Source organism: Pecten maximus, chromosome 16 (assembly GCF_902652985.1).
Source record: "Pecten maximus chromosome 16, xPecMax1.1, whole genome shotgun sequence".
Taxonomy (NCBI): Eukaryota; Metazoa; Mollusca; class Bivalvia; order Pectinida; family Pectinidae; genus Pecten; species Pecten maximus.
In genome coordinates this window covers 10157079-10175791 of record NC_047030.1, presented here as the reverse complement: position 1 = coordinate 10175791, position 18713 = coordinate 10157079, and the positions used below count along the sequence as shown (strand labels likewise).

General features: G+C 36.2%; 1 protein-coding gene across 1 annotated transcript in view; it reads left to right on the top strand.

Annotated features, from left to right (window-relative positions):
• LOC117345282 overlaps positions 1-17752 on the top strand; it is a 30055-nt gene extending 12303 nt beyond the window's left edge. The window contains exon 2 of the mRNA XM_033908334.1: positions 15633-17752. Within this exon, the coding sequence (XP_033764225.1) occupies positions 15633-17108 (1476 nt within the window). The 3' untranslated portion in view covers positions 17109-17752. The remainder of the gene's footprint in view (positions 1-15632) is intronic.
• Positions 17753-18713: the final 961 nt, after the last annotated feature.

Here is an 18713-nt window from a genome sequence, read left to right as displayed (position 1 = left end):
TTTTCTCTCCCTCTGCCATGTGAGCCGGATTATTTGGGATGTTTATTTGATGATGTCCGTAGAATCATATTATAAGCTCAACTCCAGTGATAGATCGTCCTTTCGTTTTAAGAGCACAATATGGTAATCTATAACATAGTCGCACAATTGTCCTGTCATGTAGCCCTTGATGGAGCGTCATAAATATCGATAAACTGAATGGCTGCATTTTACGAGTTGACATAATGAAATCGAGGTTCGCATGATGCTGTGAAGTTGTACTAGTGAATTCACTAATCCCATACAACAAAAGTTGGTGAAAAGCGCGTTGACAACGGTTAATGCATTTGAAATGTTTGAGAGATATTGTCTTTCAATCGTTATATACTAGCCCGATAATTGGTAGGCTATATCTGATGAAATCTTCCTCGTCTCCGCACGTCAGATGTATGCAAGTTTTCATTTCATTTTTTGTTATGTTTATATTGTCACTCAACATAGCATATGCACTTTTAAACTTAATACTGCCTTTATAATCTGAATCCCTAGTAAATCGTTAAACATATTGAAATGTTTGATATGGCAGTTAATGTTTCTATCCCAGCGATAGTGGGTATTGTTGTCTATCTTTACTCTATGTGCACAAAGTGTAATACCATTTAACACTCTTGTATTCCTTACGTTTGTCAAAATTCTTCTGACGTGGAATAACCAAAACTTGATATTTTGTTGATTGCGTTATGACGTTCTCTCCTTGGATTAGGATTTGGACTTTAAAAGATCTACTGCTGAAATAAGACAAAGCTTTACCGGTGGAGATTTTTTTATTTACATGTAGCAGTGCTTCCATGAAGAGTGTGTTCTTAAGGAATTTATGTTTAGTTATCTAAGGTCTGTGTTGAACCTTTAAACAGCCTCGCAATTTTTGATATTTATTTAATTTTTATTTGACACACATTCATGTGTTTATCTAAAGATACATTCTAAATTGATAGTCCTTCGAATTCGCGAGTGTCTTGTTAGAACTCTATGACAAAGAAAGTTTAAACACTGTCCCCGCACCGTTTTCAGTTGATACCTTTGTAAAATGCTACCTGGTCCCTATGTTCAGATAATCAGCTTAATTGAATCATATAATATTAATACAATAACACGATATTATATATGAAATAAATGCATGTTGAAGTAATGTCATTTTGACATTTGCCAATACACGAGCTGTCTGCTTTGCGATGCCGGAGAACAGTCGCTGCCACATCTAAATTAGAACTCTAGTTTACAGAGATATTGACTATACAAAACAATACCTGCGCGCATTAACATGTGTTAGAATGATTGCTACCAATCAATGTTTTCCAATTATATTCAATTTATCGAAACAGTTACTAAAAGGGACTCATATACATACTGAATTGTAGCTTTTGTCACTTGATACCAAATTTCCTTTCCAAATAAAGCTGAAGCTTTGTAGTATTGATGTGATGTTTTACGATTGTATGTGTCGATACTTTAGACTTTGACATTTCTCATGTCACTGTCAACTACCGCACTGATATCATATGATACTTATTTACAGTCGACATTTGAATGTCGGGAATTGTAATGACGCCATGTTGTTCTTATCAACTGAATAACGAATCCCACCGGATAGTATATCTTCCAGTCTGAACATATGAACAGACCATAACCCCCACCCGGAAAACCTTGTGTTATCCATTTTCTGATTTTGCAGGCGACTCCAGTAGCGCTCGCGTTATCACTAAATTATAGGACCCCCACCCCCCACCCCCCACCCCCCACCCCCGTTTCTAAAATCCTGGATCCGCGTCGGATACCGAATGATTGCAAATTTGCTATATTCATTTTTCGAGGGACTTCGCCCCCCTGGAACCCCCTACCAGGGCGCTGCCCTGGACCCACTTAGGGCCGAGGCCCTTAGACCCCTCGCCAAGAAAAATTCGGCTCGAGGCTACGGCGCTCGCATTATCACTAAATTACTGGTTAATCACAAGCTGCAGCTATCTAGTTGAAAAAATCACAATATAAGTAAAGATAGATAAGCTGATAAATATGATTCCATGAATGATATTACAGAAACCTTGAAGGCTCGTGTTTCATAATTTTGTTAAAACCGTTCCGAACGTTTTAAATTTTTTGAAAGCTATTCCTAAATTTATATCAACCACTATACCAACAACTGTATCTTGTTTCTGCTTTTACAATGGTCTCCTTGTCAATCCATATTTTGTATACATTTTGCCCTAGTAGGTATTATTTATTGATGGGCGAAGTTTCCTAACGTTTATTGAAATACCGAACGGAAACCATTCGGTAGTATACACGTACATTTGTGTTTGTAATGAAACAAACTCCAAAAATATACTGATTACATTTCCTAAACCTAAATAACTCGCGTGGGCGGTCTGGAGTTTTGCTTTGGGAGGCGGTTGACCACCTACCTTTAATGGTCGTTTTGAATCGAACCCCTGTCGTCGTGATGAACGATAATTGTGCTAACCGATCAAAGCATTGCCTATTGACATATTCATGATATCGTACCCAGGATGGAATGGTTCGCAGTGTTGAGTGTAGCCATATAAAAAGGCTTACAAGAAATGATCAAAATGATGACATCCAATGATTGGCTCCCTGGATACTTACAATTCTTCGACCTAACGCCTAGGCGACTTAGAAGAAGACATCATTACTTCGGATTTAAATTGTATTTCCAACATGTAATAGTCTATTGTTATCAGTGTTTAGGTCCAAAAACAAACTGATGACGAGAGGATTGAAACAGAAATGGTAGATGAGAAGGAGATTGGGAGAGATGAAGAATCCGCACAAATGATAAATCAATGATAATGAAACACTGCTGCTTATGATATGCTTCATGATATGTTTCACCAAGTCCAATAGTTACTACGTAACATATTTGCAGCAGCTGGGACTGATACTGCTTTTAAGCTAATGATGTATGCACATTTATCACTGTTTAAATAAAATACATGAAATTGATGTGTTTTAGCTAGACAAAATAAAGTGAAATGTGAGAATACCCTTACTTTCTTTTACCAATGAATGTAGATTGTGTTCCAGCGTTGTCATACTTACTCAAAAAGTGGGAATAGTCAAATTCGTCTAGTTTTGATTCGATATCATAACAGGAGTTGGTCACCAATAGTCTAAGCGTACAACAGAAATATCCAAACAGCTTCAAATTGGTCAGAACCATCCGTACCATAAATTTGTGGTGTGTTTGCTAACTGTAAGACCGCCCAACGTAAAACCTTAAAAAACGTCACACGTCCTAACCGTGCCGTTCCAATCCTAGAAATTCCTAACACTCTAATTGTTGACAGGTAACGCAAAATACGTCACATATCTTAAGTCAATGGCAGAAATATGCCACCATAGATTTTACTTCTACATCCATCCAAGATCGGTCGGTAGAGCTGATCACACGCCATCGGGAATCAGGAATTACAGTCAGACAAGTGAATTAGTATATGAGGAAATTTGAATTGACGTAAGCGACCTCGAAAACCGGATATCCCTTAACAGAGTAAAATGACCTTGATCACGCCGGAAGCTTGAATTATCAAAGCTTAAGCACTGAAACATTCATAATCAACGTAGGAGTTTATGAAAGCTTTTAAATAAAACGTGTTTTTCAGTTTTATATTTTGATGTTTTATTGAAATCGCGTAGTAGAATATGTGAGCAGCAACCATAGGCGTTCGTTAAAATAAACGGACAATATGGACACAGTGGAGAAAAACAAAACGTTAAGGGTCGAAGTTTACAGTGATAACAAGCTTTAAAGTTGCGTTCGTAGGAAGTTGTCGATTAATTTATGACATTATAGTTCTGCTAGCATGTAACATGTCGTCTGATGTATACTCAAAATGGTCGGCATAAGTTGAGTGACTGTATAGGTCAACCTCAAGGTTTCCAATAATCGTACCGAGCGGACGAGAATAACTATACTGTCAAAACAATTCGTCAACACTCTTTTTACGCTTTGATGGTTTTGTTTTTATAATTATTATTTTTCAATCTCTGTTCTTTGTTTATTTCCTTATATATGATACATTTGATTCTTTGTTGACTTTTTAAGATTTTATGATGATTGGAAGAGCTTTTAATGCATCATTGTCGTGTTTATCCAGTCCCTTTGTAACATATAATGTTTATTAAGTTAAGCTCCTCGTGACTTATACATTAAATATTGATACGGAAATGTGTGAATGTGGTTAGGATTCGGAGACAAATATATTTCATTGTCAAGTAATGCTTGACTAATGAATATCTCGATAGGCTTTAATTATTCAGATGTTAGATATAGTTATGGTTTGTACTGCATTACCTGATGTGTGTCAACAGTTGATTTGACGTAAGCAATAGTGAGTCACTATAACACAGAGGAAAACATGTCCTGTGTGATTTTGTTACTTGCAAATATCAATATTAACATTATCGCTCAAATGTATCAATTTCCTAATCAAGTATGTTTGTTGAAATGTAACAAATTATATTACGGTATTGTCGGTCTGAGATTTGATTTTATAAATACGGCGTAAAATATACTGCCACAGTTGGCATAAAGCAACGTTGTCAAGACGTTTGTACTGAACAGATATTTTTTTTAAAACAATTTAAAGCGGAAGAAGAGTTTGTTTGCGTTGTTACAATTGGCTCCCTATGGTCCTGTCGTCTTGTTTCTATGCTTCCGTGTCGTCTGCTCCGACTGAATACCCTTTGCGTGCAGACAGGCGAGTCACTGACTGCCAACACCTAAAGCTCCATAGATGATTCAGATGTGATTGTTAACTAAATACCACGATCAATGCCTTCGAAAAACGTCTGGGTGAACAGCATGCTTTGAGTGGTATTGTCAGAGAATTCATGTTCGGTGTCAAGTGAAAGGTATGGATCCCACTGATAAACGTTTGATTGAGACTAATCAGGTTCATTGAATAGCCACCCTCAGAGACACTTGGCATGAGTTCAGCTGTTTAAATAGTGATTAGTATACCTATCTATATCAGAACCGTGGAATGGTGCCATTGGTTACAAGCTGTCTGGTCACTTAGATCCGTCACAGACATCAGTCCTGATCTAGCCAGATTTACATAGCTCAGACATAATCATGTAATGACTTTGTTTACAGATATAGTGAGAATTACCTGTCATTCTTACATCAAAGGCAATGTATATTACAAACAGCTTATATAGTGTTGTCTTACTGAAATCACGTAATGAAACCGCCTTGCCAGAGATAATATTTTGATGTTCTCTCCCTTTAGGATGAGCATTAAATCAACTACACTCACGCCCGGCACGAGCCACAAAGATGTATAATTTAAATTGATGGGTATTAAAGACAGATACATGTCTGTCATCCGGATCGTTTGGGGAATATTTGATCCCCTTCGTGTAAAATAATAAGTCTGAACTATGGTTCTGTGCACCCACCGGCATTATCCTGTTGTTGCTAACACCGCAATATTTAGCCATACTCCAAACGTCAATAAAAAGTTTTGTTGTATTCAAATGAAATTATGAAGCGAATGTGTGAGCCTTGGGCCATATCAATGCTTTTACTACCATTTTATCTAGCATTTTAATGTAATTATACTCCAATGCTTAATTACTGCTTTACTTCAATGCTTGCATTAAATATCATTTTGCAATATCCGGATTAAGATTTTTTTTTAAATATGCGTTTTCGCTGAAGACATACTAGCATAAGGTCTATACAACAAAAATATATATTTAATAAGTTGACGCATGATATCATGCATTCGACATGTGAACATTTAGGTGACAGAAAATTGAGAACCAATTCCATTTTGTAAGTTAAATATACACTTTAAACTTTTTTGCATCACTACATGTATAACTTAAAATCGGGGACTCAAATAGAAAATTAGGATTTGATTGTTCTTGGCGTTTTGTATTCGTGTGATGAGGATATTCAAAATACAGGAACAGTCATGAAGAGTAAGAGAAGTCTGATAACAACCAATGCATTTTGAGTCATTAGAGTCAAACGATGACCAAAGATTGTGTGCCGTTAGTAGATCATACGGCCATACGAGTGGTCCACGACAGAAAGGCAGGAATGAGAGATTGGAAGAAAGCTTACAAACATTCAGAGGATGTGTGTATTTGTTAGTCTGCGCAAGCGTAATTCAAAAACCGGAAATACATATTCAATTTTGAATCGTGTTTCCTTAAATGTAATGCATGTGACAATATGACGCGCACATTAAACTGTTCAAACAACAAAACACAGGAGCCCCCATATAGATTTGTCAAATAAGAATTAAGATTTGACATAAACAATTGTTTCCACACTGTCTATATATTTACGTCCCCAAAGACGCTAACGAAACGGTGCCCCCATATCAATAGGTGTTGGGCAGGAATATGGTGTGATTTTGTAGACATGTACAATACATAATTCAATAGAAAAAAGCAAACCATTATCCCCTTTTATACTGGAGAAACCCTTTCTGTTGATATGTGTTGGTTACACAAATAGATTCAGACATCAAAGCAGACAAATGCGAAAAGAATAATTGAGATTTGTTTTTCTAAATGGTCCCTCAAGACATAAACGTCCTTTTAGAAGCGCAAAGCGTACAAAGCAAGACAAAAACCTCTCTTAATAAACAATTAAATAACCTTGATACTCAAACCCATTATCAAAACCTTTTAATGTCAAGGCACATTTTATATCAAACTTCTATAGATATAGATACACGACGGACAAAAACACGTGAGTAAGAAATGATGTTATGTTGTTTTTTGGGGTTTTGGGGGCTTTTTTTCAGAAATGTTCGTGTGTTTCGTGTCATATACGAGAATATTTGTTTTCACAAGACTCCAATCATTGTTCGTTATAACTGTCAGCATAAGATCATGAATCACGAAATCTAGTAAATTCAGATAATAGCCCTTTGTTTCTAGTTATCACTCTCAAGGCTTACTCAATCTGATCCCCGTGGTTACTAATAGGGTTTGGGTTTGAAAGAGTAGCTCTACTCCAGCTGCTGTATCTCCCGTTCGTTATCCTATTATAGCTATGTCGTCACTTATATAAGGTTATTATACCTCTGCATGCAGTACTATATATAGATATACTATATTCGCTAGGATATGGGATTAATCATGACGGAATTATATCTTCTGTAAGAGACGGACCTATAACGTGCCCAATAACCGATACACTGTATGTGGGCAGTTATCCAAGAACATAAATTACCTTTATAAATTCATCCAAATATAGATTTTGAACTTCCAACAGAGCAAAAGTTAGTGGCTGTTTTTAAAACGCTGTTTGGACAATGTTACTATATACTTAGTGACTCCTTATTGCTTTCTAATTAAAAATCGCTGCTCTAAGTCAATGAGGAAAAGCGTTTCGTTTTGTTTACCAAATGACAATGTTGAGACACCGCATCCCAATTGGCATTGCTAGATTAACTAATGTGATAATCTGATGTTATCCCGAGATTTATGTAATACATATTATGTTTGGTATCAAGGGAGTATTTTACTTATGTGACAAATCCGTACACAAGGCAGTAAAGAATACCAGATATGTCCGTTATATCTCACTGAATGTCGTAATAAACGACTGATCATGTCCACTCATTTTTGAAGGAACAGGGTTTCCCCGATGTCAAACAAAGGTGTTCCATGCAGAGTCCGGGATTTTCGTTTGCAATAACAACTTAAAGGACGTTGCAGAGATAAAAAATATCCGACTACCCGTTAAAGTGTTTAGGTGTTCTACATACATTTTGACATTTATGTCTTAATGCACGATCCTATCCTTCTGTCTCTCTTGATACGTATTTCGCTCATGCTAGGAAATACATGGGCTCCAGGCTATGAGTTATGAACCATAGTGATCATTATTTAATTCTTAGCTCCGAAAAGGACTTGTAAAGAAATGTAACTGGTCCATCATGCTGACACCGGAATGGAACAGTTATATGCCTTTAATTTTTCCTGCGACACATCATTTCAGTTAAATGTTCAGCTATAACACTAATACGTGTGTGTTGACATGTTATTTTGATGTTTTGTCCAATTTGCATAGGTAACTATATCACTATTATTGTTACAATTACTTAGCTTAACTCGGCAATCGAAAAAATAAATAAAAAAAAGCTATGGCATCGAACCTAAATGATTTGATGACATTGATCGGGCGTTACACCATACACGCCTCTAATGATGTTTCATATAAAGTCATTTCCCACTCACCTTGTCCTGGTTTTTAAAAACCTATACAAGTCTCAAGCAATTGTATTAGATGTATTTCGAAACTTTACTTGTGCAATGGGGATAACTATTCTCCTTTATAAGACATGTTAATGTTTATCATTGAAGCGATAAATGTTGCAATGCTTTTCGCTATTGAGACGCAATTACACTGTAGGACAAATGCATTGATTCCTTTACCATGTTCGTTTGTTTTTTATGTCTAAAAAACTGCGACGTAAATTGGTAAGGTGATGAAAGGCCGTATGCTGAAATCATATAGATAATTGTTTTAACTTTCAGATGTGTTTATTTTACCTTTTACTATAACTTCTTGTGACCTTGGTATGCTACCGATGAAAACATAGTACCGCCGAATGGTCAGTAAACTCGGCCACATTGCGCTGTGAGACAGCCTTGATAGATTAATGTGTCCAGAACCGGAAGTAAAGACTATAATAATTCTGGGTAATGTGTCAGTTAACGGGCACGTAGCCTAACCTGAGCTGATGACTTCCGGTCCGAGTGTACTGGATCGAGAGGGATATTACTTGTAATTTTACCACAGTATTCTGCGCTATTCCGATATAGGACCATTGTGTTAACATTCTGACTAAGTGATGAATATATGGGTATGCCACTAGAAGTATATGACTGCCCAATGTTTGATTGGTTGAGATTTTCAACTTTGACCGGAAATACTTTTGTTGAAACAATCCCGCACATGATGCATTTTCGTTACAATTTAGAGGTTCTTTTTATGGCTGCGCATTTGCGATAAACATTTATAATAGGCTGTCTAGCAGAAATGATGGTCTTGAACTCTGACAGTGACATTTTTGGATGTTAGATAGCACCGCGCCACATATGTCCATATAGTTCGCGATTGTTTAGCAAACACTTAAGATGGTAATCCCTGAGTTACTCCTGGGATAAGGAAACTACATAAAAAGAGGGATCGTCTATACAAACACAAGGAAATATCAGGGCATGAAGCCATAAGAACAAAATTCAAAAACACATCTGACAGTCAAACTGGAGTTACATAGAAGAAGTGGGCATAGTTATATGAAGACGTTCTGGACATATACAGTATTAAGCATAAAAAGATAAATTCCAATGGTTTAACATCGCTAAAAGTAAACGGCCTTTTAATGATCGATTCTACAAGTTAGGCCGCTATCTTAGATAAGCTTTTCCAATCTGTATTCAGCAGTAGGGAATCCATACCCCTGCTACGTTTCGAAAATATGCAAAATTACCTCAAACTACCCTACCATCACTGGCCTTGCTATCTCTAATGAGGAAATTACTATCCACCCTAAACATATATAAAGCTCCAGGTTCTGACAACATTAACCAATAATTTTTCTTTGTTTTCATGATAAATACTCAAATGTGATTGGTCGAAAATTTCTTTTCATTCTTCTATGTGACGTCACAATACGACAATTGACGTTGCGTATTGATTTGAAAAAAAGAATCCCATTTAAAACCAGTAAAATTGTACATAAAACATGTTTTCAATCAGAAAATCATTTTCAAAAATTTATTACAAGCGTTGATGTCAATTTTTTTTAGTTTCATCGGGGTATGAAACAAATTTTGTTTGCAAACTTCTGTAAGAATCCGCTACGCGGATTCATACAGTTTGCAAACAAAATTTGTTTCATACCCCGATGAAACTAAAAAAAAATGACATCAATGCTTAATACACTATCAGATGAACTAGCACCTATTCAGACTATCTTATTTAATCATTTTCTAAATAGATGAGTTGTTCTGTTTGACTTGAAAGTAGCACACATTCCTCCAATATACAAGAATGTCATAGATATAACACTGAAAAGTATCGCCATCTTCTTAACCTCTTTCTGAAGTAAAACTATGGAACATATAATTGTCAGTCCCATCACAGAAGTCACGTCACACGCACATGATAACAACATAATATAGCCCAGTCAACGGAGCTTTCAGCACTCCAGATCGGTTTGTCAAACATGTAAAAAAAAAATGGATTTTTCAAAAGTAATATAAGGTCAGCCACCCCATGATGGCACACAAGCTCAATCAATATGGTGTCAGAGGATACGTTAACACCTGGATCAACTTTTAGTAATGATATATGTAATGTTATCTTTGAGGGAGGAAAGTAAAGCTTTGCATTCTCATAAACGTTAAATTTAGTACCGTTCCAATTCCAGTCGTTGTACACAAACACATTTTTCTGGATGTAAAATAGAGTATTGTTTCGATAGACTAGTAAATCGAAGATTGGTATTTTTAATTTTTTTTATTTTTTTTTTGTACTTCAGATTGCAGCATTATAGGACGCTGTTTATGTAACATGCGGCAATAGAGAGTATTTCATGGTCGTAATTACATACATGTAAATATATATATATTAAATTTTCTCTTGAAAAGTATATCACATAAAGACAGCAGAGTACCCTGTATTAAATTGATTGTATATCGGTATGATTGGTCAATATCAATGTAAGTACACAGGCAAAATGTCTTGAGGTTAATTTCACCTGAAAAAATATTGACCTGAAATTGACCTGAATTTCATCTGAAAAGACATGAAGACATTTTGCCTGTGTAATACAAATATTGTATTACAATCAGTAATATCCATTGTGGGCATATTTGCATTTATTCTTCCATTAAATTCAAATCCATAAACAGACACGTACCTCAACAATATACATGAAGCTTAAGAAAAATTAAACCAGAATTTTTATATAAATCCTTCCCAAGTATGACGATGAAGTCTAGATGAAGATGGCATACCCTGTACTTGTTTTGTTTTTTGGTATACTTTGTGTTCTGATAATCCTAAAATACTAAATGTGCATCATATTGAGAGAAACCCGCCATGTTCTTCCTTTGTAATTGGTATTTGTGACCATTAAGTGTAAAAGACCGTTGTATTCGTCATAAAACTTACCAGATTATGCTAATACACTTTTGCGTAACGATAAACAACAAAACATGAAAATCTTTATAATGTGTTCTTCCTTTGTAATTGGTATTTGTGACAGCTAAGTGTAAAAGACCGTTGTATTCGTCATAAAACTTACCAGATTATGCTAATACATTTTTGCGTAACGATAAACAACAAAACATGAAAATCTTTATAATGTGACTTGATAACCTTGTCAAATATTTATGTGTATGAAAGAACATTATATCTTAAAAAAGACCAGTGTCGTCATTTGAGTGGTTTGTACCGCTGAAATTAGGCCACAACATGGGAACCAGTTTATCGGTACATTCGGAACTCCTTGGGCTATAATGGAGGTCGACCAACCGTAATTATCCATTGATAGAGATCCGAAGGTAAGCCAGAGTAACCTCTCGTAACCCCAATATCTCATCGGGAAATGAATTAAAGTAATCATCCAAGTCCTACATTTACCAGCTGCCTGATATTAGCTTACACTGAACCAATTACTCTGCATAATGAGATGGTTTCTTTAAATATGGCGGTCTGGTCAGGGGATAATCAGGACTTGTCATTTGAATTTTCCATTTGTCCTCAACATCATTAAAAGCTCCCTCTTCTGTAACTCGGTATATGGAATAGCCTTGATATACCCTCTATCTACGGATCCCATAAACATAACGCTATCCCTGTCAATAGCAATCTCATTGTAGGTTTACACGTGTCACGTGACCAAAGGAGAACTGATGTTCTGTAAAGGGTCTTTTAGAAGAGATGAGGTTTTAAGTCGTATACAACAAAAAAAAACAAAAAAAAAAACAAGATTAATCCAAAAATCACACGTCGGCGTTGAGGGGTTCTTTGAATGTCAGTTGAATTTGTTTCAGACCAAATTCGTTCATAATTGAGCAGTTATGAACAACGTTGACATCTATCGCGACTCTTGATGATTTGATATAAAGGGGCAGCGGTGATGAAATCGTTATTTGAATATTCACTGGGACTGTTCCTAGAAAAACTCAACCTATGCTTTTATTAGTGTACAATACCATCTGAACACAGTTATCTGGATTAGTTTAAAATCATTGTCTTTATGTCTAATGCGAGAACAGTATGGGTGTTCTGAGTATCTGCTGAAAGCTATATTTATACCGTTGGAGTGAACAAGATTGAACCCCAGACGCAATTAAATATTCTGTATCTCAGTCAGACAACACTGAAAACAACCCGTATATAACAGTATGATGAATTATGTACTCAAAATGAGATATAATGAAATATGTATGGTGCCGATAAATTCATTTTTGCTCTGCTGTTGAATGTACCTGGCTCTAGATTTCTTTTGCAGGATGATAAGTCTAATATCTGTTATAAAATCGTTCTGTTATTGTGCGTTTTAGATGTGTTTACCTTTATATAAACTCTACCAAATGTTGTCTGCCGTGATTTAGCTAAAAATACAGCAGTACCTTACTCATTTGGGGGAACGTAGAATCAACTTAATTTCTGCATGTCCAAAGTGTCACCAGTCAGTTGTCATTATACAAATACACTATAAGATTTCATAAAGTCAACGGATCTATAATACTCATGTGTTGAAATGATGCCAAGTTTTCAGGGAAAAGACTCTCGGGTTTAATAAATGAATAAAAATGACCTATTATTAATTTATTTTCACTGACATTATTATAATTGACGACATATTGACGATAGATTTCAGCCGAAAGAAATTCGAAGCTAATTAATTATGTATCGGTGATAAGCAAGCGCGACCAAAAATTGAAAGCTAAATAAGCATAAATTCAAAGGAGTCCACTTAAGGGACTTTCTAGTACACCAAAGTGTGTTTTATATAAATATGGTCAGTGCTTGTCTTCAAACGATAAATGTACATTTTCACTTGACTTATGATTGTTCAGAAAAATATGCCTATTTGCTAAAATCTTAAACTGACAAATACAAACGATAAGATGTTTGTTCATTTCTGAATGAAATATACCGTTGTGTTCCGGAAATTGTAACTGTCGGTTTGGTATTTTATCGCCTGCTACGAGCACGCCCTCGTGTGTGTTGTGGATATTTACAATCGATAGTTTTGTCGTACCAGTAATAATACATACACATTTTTAACATACGAAGTTAACGTTTTCTGCGGAATATTTGAGATTAATTTTTATTCGTTTTTGTATTACACATTAATATCATTTAAAAAAAACGATGCATCATGAAACCACAAAACAAAGTGCCAGCGAATAGTTTATGGTACACTGCAGTGTGAAGAAAATATTCAAAATTGAATCAAATATTTATAAACAAAAAAAAATTCTTCTTTTATTTAATTTTGGGCACAGAAAGGTCATATCGTACAAAGTAATCCGAAAGAAAACAAAAAGAAAAACTTCCACTTTTTAATGTCTTTGGGAATAATTAAACCAAACATTCAACACTTTGGGTGGTAATTATCTCTGAATTAGAGGGACACACTGCCAAAAATCCGAAATTGTGTTATCCCTGTTCGATTTGTACTGTCGTGTGTAAATGAATCCATCAATATTACACCTACCAGGCACATCGAGCGACGAAACCGATCTAAAACAAGCAGCTATTTTACACCGGAAGTTAATTCGACAATCATACACAACGGACACTAATTACTTCATTAAAGCCAATCTGTGCCTACATTTACATGTGGTGGCGATGGTAATTATGCCACACCGTTCTCGACCCATTATCACCTCCGATAGCTACACCGTGGACCTGTGATTAGTTCCATTAAAGATTCCAAACCTACGTAACACTTCGCCTCGCATTATTTACACATTCCGTAAATTTGCTCGTCGGACATTGACAGGTTGTGCGCATGACTGCTACATTTGGTAATTTTGTGACCGTGGCAGGGTGTCTTCAAGTGGATTTATGGGTGTCGTTTTGTCATCAGATTTTTCAGGAGCACGTGAGTTAGACGTACTACGCGTGCATGGTGTATACAAGTTATCGCGCTCTCGACGCACATGACCCTCGATAATCGATGTCACAGATACTGATAGGTTAATTGCAATGGAAATATAGCTTTGAATAAATGGCACAAAACCTATTACATCAGCTAGATTGGTTTTTGTTATTGAACATTCACACGCGAGCATGCTAGTGTTAGCGACAGGGACTTACAGACATACTGTTATAGGTATGGTACGTATTGGTAATTTAACTTGAGCGTCTACATATAGAAACAATTTATAGCAAAATCATTTAACCATACATTCAGGAACACGAATGTCAAACGTAGATAACATCTTTCTATAAATATGGATGTGGTTGAATTCAAATGATGAAATGATTAATAGGATACATTCAGTGTAATTAAATTAATGCATAAAATGTAGGCTTACGTTTGATAGGGTTCAAAAACTGCTCGAGTAAGTAAACGGATTTCTTTATATTTTATGTGTCATAGGTTTTGTTGTCGCCAGCTTAAGTAGCATTTGAGATTGTATTTGTAACTCATCCCGGCTTTGACCAAAATGTATGGCTGCTGTCGTCAGTGAAGCAGGCGACGTTTACTCTTTTGAACGCCTGGTCTGATTTCCCTTATCCTTTTTTCAGGAATTTTCATGCAAATCTATATTTCTTTTCATATTTCACTCTGTTGTTTAATACATTTTGAGTTTGTATCATGGATTCGTTAATATGTCAGCACTTTTTGTTTGTTTTATATCCATTATGTGTTTTACATGTTTAAATGGTAATTTATGAATATACATATATATATATGTTTAATGAAATTGTTTTTATTCGTATTTGTCTAAGTTATGATGTTTAACAACTAAGCAGAGTTCTTAGAATGAGAGTGAGTGAGCAACAACGCCTTTTGTGTACATGGTACTATTTGAAAAAAGGAATGTTTAAAAATAAATCGGCGATTGAAATACATGTATGTGTGCACATTTCATAGATAGGCTCTGATTGGTTCAGAAATATATTTAAATTTACATATCTCCAACGCTTGACATGGCCTAATATGTATGGCAACCAATTTATTTACGTTAATTGTTAACCATGCAAAACGCAAGCACTATTAGCTGGCCCTGGTTTGATTTTGGTTCTGTTATCAGACCTTCAGACACATTTGTCTGACTCGATAGCTAAATTACAAAGAGAAAAATGTGCTAAAGCGGATTGATGTGATCGGGTCTGACACCTGAATAGCAACAGCCTTATTCGGAGATGGTATATATTGTTTTATGTTGAAGAAATTTCAACTCATTCATAGTGGGTCATTGGCTATATAGCAGACTGTCTTGCTCGTCTAGGTGACCGTACAGAGACGTAAACTGGTGATGTAATTACCCGAACCAAATTGAATCAGCCATCGCCGTGATTACCTTTCAACAATTTCAATCAAACCATGTCCTTTTTTATCTTACAGGCAGACCCTCAGCTTGATAAACGTGAGGCTGACCAGGACGTAAGCATAGATGAGCTTCCGGTTGATGAAGATGAGATAGATGAAAAACGAACCTTCGATTCCATCTCCGGAAATGGTAGGATTTCTGGATTTGCAAAAAAGACATTTGATTCGATATCTGGAGGTAATAGTATGCCAGCATTTGCAAAACGTCCCCTTGATAAAATTTCTGGAAATGGCGGGTTTTCATCTTTTGCAAAACGTAAGTTTGATTCAATATCTGGAAGTGGAGGAATATCTTCATTCGCAAAACGCAAATTTGATTCGATATCTGGAGATGGCGGAATGTCCTCATTCGCAAAACGCAAGTTTGATTCAATATCTGGAGATGGCGGAATGTCCTCATTCGCAAAACGCAAATTTGATTCGATATCTGGAGATGGAGGAATGGCCTCATTCGCAAAACGCAAATTTGATTCAATATCTGGAGATGGCGGAATGTCTTCATTCGCAAAACGCAAATTTGATTCGATATCTGGAGATGGAGGAATGGCCTCATTCGCAAAACGCAAATTTGATTCGATATCTGGAGATGGCGGAATGTCCTCATTCGCAAAACGCAAATTTGATTCGATATCTGGAGATGGTGGAATGTCCTCATTCGCAAAACGCAAATTTGATTCGATTTCTGGAGATGGAGGAATGGCCTCATTCGCAAAACGCAAATTTGATTCAATATCTGGAGATGGCGGAATGGCCTCATTCGCAAAACGCAAATTTGATTCGATATCTGGAGATGGCGGAATGGCCTCATTCGCAAAACGCAGATTCGATTCGATTGCTGGAGGTGGCGGGTTGTCCACGTTTGCAAAACGCAAATTCGATTCAATATCTGGAAATGGTGACATGTCCGCATTTGCCAAACGTAAATTTGATTCAATTTCCGGATATGGTGGTATGCCTGAGTTAGCAAAACGAAAATTTGACTCAATTTCTGGAAGCGGAGGGATGCCTTCATTTGCGAAACGAAGATTTGATTCGATCTCCGGAAACAGCAGATTTGCTGGATTCGCAAAACGTCCGCTTGACACAATATCTGGGAATTCTGATATCTCAGGTTTCATCAAAAGACGGTTTGATTCAATCGATGGCACGGGAAGACTAGCAGGACTTAACAAACGTAGATTTGATTCCATCTCGGATCATGGTGGCCTCAGTGGATTTGCTAAAAAGAACTTTGATAGTATCGACAGAGGGGCGGCATTCGCGGGCTTCGTAAAGAGACCTGCAGGCAACGATGGCGCAGACGACGATACAGATGACTTGACGAAAAGACGTATGGATTCCATCGCTAGTGGTGGATTTGGAAGTTTGAGCAAGAGAACTTTTGACTCCATAAGCAGAGGTGGATCACTTATGGGATTTGCAAAGAAATCATTTGATAGCATCAACACAGCAGGACTTAGAGGGTTCGTTAAAAAAGACGACGAGGCCTGATTGGCTTGTTTCAAATCACATGACTAGTGTATGATGTACGAAACAATGTACAACGAAATCCAACAGTGTACAATCACGTACAACATACAATGTACAAACGTCAGTGTATCAAATACAATGTGTACACATGAAGTACACCGAACATGGTTTATCTGTGTTGATCATTGTTTAACCAGAGCGTTATTTTGAATAACTGTAAATATAAATATGCAAACACAAATATATGGACTATTTTATTATGGCGAGACAAGGCGGTGAAAGGGCGGAAGTGCTGATCAGTTCAGCCTGTGATATGGACTTTATGGTAGTTGTATTTGAGTTAACTCATCTTTGTTATTGTTTCCCAGGTGGCGCGGTATTGTCTTCACTCTACAAGCTCTAGGATGACTCCCTGGACCAATATGTTACTATCAGAAGGACTCTGCATGTCTGTATTTTAACCTTTGTCCTAGATTAGCGGTACCCGACAATGGTTCTTGTTAAATGAGCCATACAGTAGCTAACGTTAACTTCTCTGTGTTTTAAATATTGACACATGTAAGTCTCGTTGATCGAGATCACTACCCTACTGTTTCAGACCACAACTTTATAAACTTGCTTTATCACGTATGTGAATTTCAAATAAAATACATCTTACAAGTTCAGACTCGTACTAGTTGTTCTGACAACTGATAGACGTCGAAGTATCATATTGTGCTGTACTGAAACATTTTAATGAAATACCTACTCTTCATAAAATTACCCGCTTTTTAACTAAAAAAAGGTATCATAATGTACTATGGTAAACTTTTGAGTGAAAATATGGAGGGCACATGCTATAATAAAATACTGTAAATATTACAATATACATTATGTAACATATTTTATAGGTAATTTTGTGGTTTTGTTTTTGTTTTCCCCCACTGGAAGCGATTGCGCTGATTACACTCTCAATATACTGTTTCTAGAATAAATAAGGCGGATGTACCAATTCGCCATTGTGTTAATCTGTGGTAATGCCGGGAATCTGAACAGGCAAACATCAGTACGTTTACAGTGATAGTGAGAGTCTAGGCGTACAGTTCATGCTATAGTCAGGTACTAATTAAAACATTCAAGAGACATAGGTTTTGATAGAGTACCGATCAAAATCATAGCGGGACAGCAAAAAAGTGATTTAAGTTTTATTGGAATACATATGAGAAAGTATTAATTCAAATTATAGAGGAACAAGTGTTATGATATGATATTCATTCAAATTATAGAGGAACAAGTGTTATGGAAAGTATTGTTTCAAATTATAGAGGGACACCGGCTACGAGAAAATATTGGTTTTACATTATAGAGGGATACGTGCTTGGTCTATAGTCGACACGACGAATGTTTATTATTCAGAGAAATGAATGGTTTTCTAGTGGTTGTACAAAGTAAGCAAGCTCATTACTTTAAGGTTGTAACTCAACAGGAGAAATATAAGTTGAAGTCATAATTTAGGTGCACAGTTTAGATTTAGCATTTCAGAAAAACGTCACATAATTTATTTGTAGTTGCTCTCTGAAATATGTTGATACACACTTATAAACAGGTGGTAATGTATAAACATCTACATCAGTTCTCATAGGATGT